The sequence below is a fragment of the Pseudochaenichthys georgianus genome, chromosome 7 (genome assembly GCF_902827115.2).
Source record: "Pseudochaenichthys georgianus chromosome 7, fPseGeo1.2, whole genome shotgun sequence".
Classification (NCBI taxonomy): Eukaryota; Metazoa; Chordata; class Actinopteri; order Perciformes; family Channichthyidae; genus Pseudochaenichthys; species Pseudochaenichthys georgianus.
The window spans coordinates 40,471,788-40,478,776 of NC_047509.1; the positions used below are offsets into that span (position 1 = coordinate 40,471,788).

Genomic DNA, 6,989 nt, shown 5'->3' on the forward strand with positions numbered 1-6,989 from the left:
TTTCAATTTAAATAAATACACGTTAGCAACTAACAATATTTAATAAATATGAGTAAATAAATAGCTTTCAAATAAAATCATATTTTAGTAGAGACATTGCAGTTCCAGGATTGTGCTGGTAAGACTTTCTCTTTACTTTCGATCTGCAAGAGAAACAGATAATAACAGCTCTGTTAGGACTATTATATTTTAATATTGGTACACATGTTCTTATTTAATATGATTACAAACGTGTGGTCACTGCAACTTACTGTATTTGCCGACTGTGTTGCAGCCCAGAGAGCTCATGGAGCCGATCCGGTCCATCCGCCGGCCGAAGCAGCTGGACGACTTCCTGGTCGAGTCGTTGCGGATGCTCTTCAGGTTCTTTGCTGAGAGAAACTCCCTGATTGCTGCCTCATCCAGAGTTGGGGGGGGCTGCTGTTCGTCTGCCGCCTCCTCTGTCCTCAGGCTCTCCAGGTTCCTCTCTGCAGTGACACTCTGCTCCACTTCGGAAACGGACTCCTCTAGTCTGCTAAGGAGCTCCTATAACATCCACATATACACAGGTTATGCCATGTCTTGCATACTAGACAGAAACATTTCAAATTCAATGAAGGACATACATTCAAGGAAGGGCCTTCAAACAAAGATGTCAGCACCTTTAGACAGAGTAATCGGAAGCAGATGTTAAGACCATTAGAAGCATTTGTGATATTCTTCTACAGGGTAATCGCCAAATATTCACATTTTCAGCCCTTAATGTGGTTGACTCTACAACCGTAGCATTATTTGTCACGTTATCATGACACTTTCAGTTATTTGCTTAGAGCACATATTTAACTTCAGTAACTCATATGTGATCACATCAAAGTCCAATTATATCATATATTACATTATATTGCATTTATATCCCAAGGGTCCAAATAATGTAGGATATGATGTTTATACAATACGATCTATAACTAAACATAAATCGGTTAAATAAAATGCAGTCTCTGCAAGTGTTGAAAGTGTTGTCCATGTTCCCTTGAGCTCATCCAAACTACCACCCCAGGTTTCAGGATCAATCAGAGCCTCACCTTAAAGAAGTCTATGTCAGCGTCAGAGAGGCCGGGGCTGATGGGAGATGTGCAGAACAGCTGTAGGTTTAAGATGAGGAGGAAGCCACAGAGGGGAATGGAAGACAGACACATGTTTCCTGTGAGTTCCTGTTGATGGTATCAATGGATGAAAGCTGTTGTTTTCCTGGAAGCTGTTTGGATGCTGGGCCAGCAGCAGTAGCTCTCACTTTTATACAGGAGCTTGGCACACAGAGGTATGCCAAGAATTGGACTGGCATTCCTGACACCTGCCTCTGATAACAGGAGCAGTCGGAAACTGCTCCTTTTAAAGCATTGTCCCTTAGATATGATGCATTCTTATGACATAGCTGCTTCCATTTGCAACTTTGTTTCAGAAACCCACTCCCCCCCCCTGCACACGGGACACTGTTGTCACTGAGCTACGGGAAGTAGTAAACCCACAGACAGTGTGACAGAGTTTCTAAATGGAGGGGTGTATGTGATTGTGGCCTGCTGGTTTGAGAGATTGGCCTTCACTGGGAGGAACAACGCAGAGCCTCTCTCAAGGCTCCTCAGGGGCAGATGAAGGGGGACACGAGAGAAAAAAGGTTGGGAACCACTGGTCTATGACGTACTGTAAACTCTGACCTCCCTGTAGCAGGAAGCAAGGACAATGTGAAACCTCACATAACATAGATATTGCAGTTTGTCTTTGCTGTGATAAGAAATACTACCCTGTGGGACGCCTCTACACACTCCTTTTTGTATTTTAAAGAAATTATATAACAAAGGCATACATGACAAAACAAAACCCTTCGATACATCAAATAACTACAAAACAATTCACAAATCAGGAAAAGAGGAGAAAGAAAAATGAATAATTGATTGAAGCTTACACATAATGGATACAACATTAAATAATAGCACGCAACAATTCCATGTATTTTGTTTAATAATTGCTATTCTTATTACGAGAAATAACTAGGAATATTTTTGTATTTCTCTCTGGTGTTAGTGGGTTCTTGTAGTAAACACTTGTAGTAAACACTCACATACAGGAATTTTACTGCGCTGTATTAATAGTTTTAATATGTGTAGTCAATAGCTTGACCTCAGAAAAAAGGTCGAGTACTCCATGTACCAACAAGCTTTGTGAGTGAGGGGAAGGACTTTAAAAATGATGTGTTGAGGGACAGGGAGCCAGTAGAGGTTCTGCAGGACAGGGTGGGTGGGGTGTTCACGGAGAAGGCCTTTGGGCGGCAGAGGAGCAGAATAGCTCTGGATGATCTGCATTTATTTACGACTTTGGAAGATGAGCCATAAGGATACTGTTGCAAGACTCAATTCTGGATGTGATGAATGCATGGATCAGAGAATCATTGTCATGGGAGAGTTAAACATTTGAAACAATTACTATTTATTTCATATAGGAAAGTTTCATTTTAGGAAAGCCCCGCCCCCTCCTTCAGACAGATAAAAGACAACGGAGGCGATCAAACTCTCTCTTATCCCTCTTGTCTCTGGTCCCTGTCCTCCTCTCCCTTTTATCCTCAAGGACCCCCACAGAGGTTCCTTGTAGAGATGGCAAATCCGGATCCTTTTACGGAGTCTTCTGAGTCAGTCATTGAAGAGATCCGGATCATACGAGTCCTTTGAGTCATATGAGTCAGCATCACCAAGAGCGTAGAAATCCTACCGGTGAAACCGAAAAGTTGTTGCATTTCACGAGCATATTAAACTAACGTTACATTAACCTCCGCAACAGTGTCTTTTGCTTTAATAAAAAATGTTGGCAAATTTGGCAAATCTGAGTCTGCTGTTGACTCGTGCATGACGACGAGTCTGCTGGATCTCTGGATCTGCTGCTATGGTTACGGCTCTGAGTCCGCACGAGTCTGCTATGTTTTGCACAGTGAGTGAGGATTTGCGAATCTCTGAGTCTGCTGTTGACTCGTGCACAATAGCCGCGGGAAGTAGGGGTGCTGGAGGCGGGGCTACGAATGGTGTACATTTGAAAAACTTCATGTTACTGTTTTTGAAATCTCTCCCCACTTTTGTCCGCACCCCCTAAGTAAAATGACTTCCCTGTTCCCGCGGCGATGCTCGTGCATGACGAGTCTGGATCTCTGGATCTGCTATACGGTTACGGCTCTGAGTCCGCACGAGTCTGCAGGAAGTTTCACTGATCCGCGTCCACTGAGCCAAACGATAACTTCTGGCAGCTATCATACTTGCTAAAGGCTAGTCAGATGGACTGTGGTACGTTGTAATGTGATTTTACATGTTATAAGGAGAGTAGCGAGTGACGCAATTTATAGTTTTAATTTGTACGTCACCAGGTGTAGGACTCAAAGGACTCGGGTTAATGGAGAGGAGAGACTCGTCACTCCCAGGTCATTACTAGGATCCGGGTTAATGATTCGGATGAATCAGGACTCACCCATCTCCAGTCCGAAGTAGCCGATTCACATGTGCTCTCCTCACCAGTTTACTGTTTGATGCATTATTTGAGTAAGTCGTTAATATGTTTTAAAGTTATTGATATTTGGTTTATGCTAATTAGTTAAAGCAACATTTGATTTGATTGTACCCTAGTGTTTTGCTCTTTCTGATTGCTATTTTTGTGTTTATATTCTAGCCTCTAAATCAGAGGTGCCCAGTACGTCGACCGCGGTCGACTGGGGCAATGCTGGTAGATCACGAGTCATTAATAAAAAAAAAAATCCAGCTCCGTTAAAATAGACAAAACAGGTTTTGATCCCTCCTCCCTTGGCCTCCCTGCCACTTAATTCAGGAGTTTACTTGATTGACAGAAAAAGCGACCTATCGCTTTCCAGTCTGTTAACCCAGAATGCAAAGCGATACAAAATCAGTCAAGTGCCTGGAAAACTCAAATTAAGTTAAAGAGACAAACAACAAAATTAGTGCGGGACCGAGCAAAAAGCTAAAATCATACCACTTCCACCCAGAATGGGAGGAAGAATATTTTTTTGTGATGTCACATTCAAAGGTTATTTGCCTTATTTGTAAAGCAAGCGTCGCTTTGCTAAAGAAAGGTAACGTGGAGAGGCATTATCGGAGTGTTCACAAGGCATATGACAGCGACTTCCCTCCGAGTAGCGAGTTGAGAAAGAGAAAGGTCATGTATTATTGCTACACAAACATTATCTCGCAGTCTTAGTGTCGCCAACTCGTTTCTAACATGCAAAAAGGCAAAACAAATGCGTCTATGGTCGGTGTATTTTTTATCTTTCCAATCGAGACGAGATCTCTCTCTCCCCCGTCTGTGTGCGAGGGGGCGGGGAAGTTTACACACACGCGGCTGCTACATGCAGCAACACACGGCGGGGATGGCGGAGACAATCCAAGGTGTGGTTAAATGTTACCCGTCTCGATGGGGACAATGCTCGTTACCAAAAGTGCAATAAGAGTTTAGCATGTAAGGGCGGTAACACGAGCAATTTGTCTAAACATTTAGCAAAAAATGCACCACATCCAGACCCTCCACTGGATATGCACCGGGTTCGACTGTCTTTCTTGTAGCTCTGTAGCCCCCCCCCATCCATGAGTAACTTTTCCACGTCAGGTGTTCTGTATGCTAGCAGCAACACAGGAGTTAACTACATTATACAAACATGGGTTAATGATTAGAGGTAACTGAGTTACTCTTTATTTTTGTTGAAGTTTCAGCTATTCTGTTTACAGTTCTGTCATTAGATTATTTAATACGATTTGTTAAAACATTGTTGTTTCATTTGATGTGAAATATTATTTATTTTATTTAAATAAAAAGCAATGTTAATTTTGTAATATGTATTTTTTAATCAAGTATTCATCTTTATTGTCTTCATTGTTAGTTTCCACATGCCTAAAACAACCTCAAGCTAAATCTAAAAGTTGATGGCTAAATAAGAGCGTTTGAGAAATTGTGCAAGGCGTACAGTAATAGTCCGAATAGTCAATTAATCGTTTCATTAATCGATAGATTAATCGATTATCAAATGAGTCGTTTGTTGCAGCCCTATTGTAGTTATCCCATGTATAAATAAAAAAAGATTTTATTTTTGGTTGGTAGACCTCGGTGAGCTGGTCATTTCAAAAGTAGCTCACCAGCCAAAAAAGTGTGGGCACCCCTGCTCTAAATCATCTTTAACTGTGACAGTCAACAAATGTTGTGAAGGAAATAAATGGTTAAACTGCTCTCATCTCGGGTCCTCATACCTTGACTGTTATGCCAAGGCAGAAAGACTTTAGGCAAACCTCAAACCCAGCTTAATACAATCTAGTTTTTACAGGCATTATATTCAATACAATCTAGTTTTTACAGGCATTATATTCAATACAATCTAGTTTTTACAGGCATTATTTTCCTGCGTGGGAGGTGGAATTGATATCATTAATGGTTCCCGAAACAAGGTAAAAAGTGTTCTCCCTTTTCAGAAATGTTCATTTATGCTTATTATGACACAGACCTACGTGCACACTGCGCACTTTGTAGCTTTTCTATAATCTGGAAGTCCAAACTATGCCCAGAGTCCCCGTGGATCCTTAAAAAGTTTTACATTTATTTTTTGATATTCAAGGTCTAAACATTTCTTTAAAAGTCTGGAATTTTAATTAATTTGATCTGGGGCAGAATGAATGAGTGTGTCTATTTGTATGTTTTATTTGGCTGGTAATGTTATTTTATATCCTGCAACATCCAATACACTGAATTCTGACCCCTTTTAGATATTACATGTTTTAATCTAGCCTTTCTTTTTATAGATTTGAATGTGTTATTGCATCCTCCTTATCTTTTTTAATTAATCTTAAATTATATTGTCACTGTTTAAAACAATTTCATTTCATTCATTTAAAAGTAATTATAAAAAAATATGTACAATTGAATTACCACATACTGTTCTGTCTGCGCATGTGCACACACAAGCAGCCCACCACTTTCCCCTCCCTTTTCCCCTTTCACATTCGGAAGGATGCCTGCGTAGCTCCGCTGTCGTGAGGTGAATGTTCTCCACGGCTCTCCGTTTTAAGTAAGTCACTAATTTATAGCCTTGGGTGCCTTGTTTACTGTCCCCAAAAGCGCGTCGGCAGCCTCCAGGAATGCTTCTTTCACAACTTCGCCATCTTTGAAAGACTTCATGTGTTTCGCAAGAACGTGACTGACACGATAAGATGCTATGGTAGCAGGCTTGCTCTTGTTGTTGGGCCTGGTGAAAATGGACTGCTGTGCATTTAGCTGTCCTCTCAGGCCCCTCCCCTTTTGGGAGCGTAGGGCAGAATTAGGAGGGAATTCCGTCTCGTAGCGTTTGTGCACTGTTTTGAAATGCCGCTCCTAAATTACCCTTCTTTGATAAAGCCACGCTCACATTGCAGATGAGACAGATGGACTTTGAATTGGAATAGATCAAAATAATCATCCTCCCACTCGGAGTGAAAATGATATATTTTCGGCTCTTTTGCGCAGACTGAAAACTCATCTCTTTCGACTCCACCTCGAGCGATAGAATTACTAACAAAGAACTGCTAACAGAGCACTTATATACTAATAAAGGACTAACTTATCTATAGCCAGTTGAGTAGCACTTGAAATGTTTGGCTCTATGAAACCTGATGTACTTATATGATTCTGTTTTCTTCAAGGTTGTATCTTCCTGGTCAAATGTACTTATTGTAAGTCGCTTTGGATAAAAGCGTCAGCTAAATGCAATGTGTATCAATAAAATGTGAGTTTTTTCCTAACTGAACCAAATTATCATAATAGCTGCAAGGTGTAAAGCAGGGGTGTCAAACTCAAATACACAGTGGGCCAAAAATAAATGGGTACTAGTCGAGGGCCGGACTGGTTCAATGTTTATTGCAAAACGTATTGAAATAACTTATTGCACATATTAAACCTGGAACTAACAAAGCTTAAATTATTGCCTATAAAAACAACATTAAACA

General features: G+C 40.9%; 1 protein-coding gene across 2 annotated transcripts; it reads right to left on the minus strand.

Moving 5' to 3' along the window:
- Positions 1 to 7: 7 nt before the first annotated feature.
- nppb (natriuretic peptide B) lies at positions 8 to 1,255 on the minus strand. 2 transcript variants are annotated; one of them, XM_034087847.1, is made up of 4 exons: positions 1,062 to 1,255; positions 606 to 641; positions 252 to 525; positions 8 to 143 (listed from the first exon to the last, which is right to left on the minus strand). In XM_034087847.1, exons 1-4 carry the CDS (start codon positions 1,173 to 1,175, stop codon positions 133 to 135), a joined length of 435 nt encoding a protein of 144 aa, XP_033943738.1. In that variant the 5' UTR covers positions 1,176 to 1,255; the 3' UTR covers positions 8 to 132. The 2 variants fall into 2 exon arrangements, with proteins under 2 accessions (XP_033943738.1, XP_033943739.1); XM_034087848.1 differs by lacking the exons at positions 8 to 143; positions 606 to 641 and having other exon boundaries at positions 238 to 525.
- Between the last annotated feature and the right edge of the window lie 5,734 nt (positions 1,256 to 6,989).

Excerpts from the sequence above, each read along its gene's own strand:
- nppb (XM_034087847.1), bottom strand. The coding sequence starts at position 1,175 with ATGTGTCTGTCTTCCATTCCCCTCTGTGGCTTCCTCCTCATCTTAAAC. Across the intron at positions 642-1,061 it reads CTGACATAGACTTCTTTAAG|GTGCTGACATCTTTGTTTGA; the intron begins GTGAGGCTCTGA and ends CTCTGTCTAAAG. Across the intron at positions 526-605 it reads TTGAAGGCCCTTCCTTGAAT|GAGCTCCTTAGCAGACTAGA; the intron begins GTATGTCCTTCA and ends TGGATGTTATAG.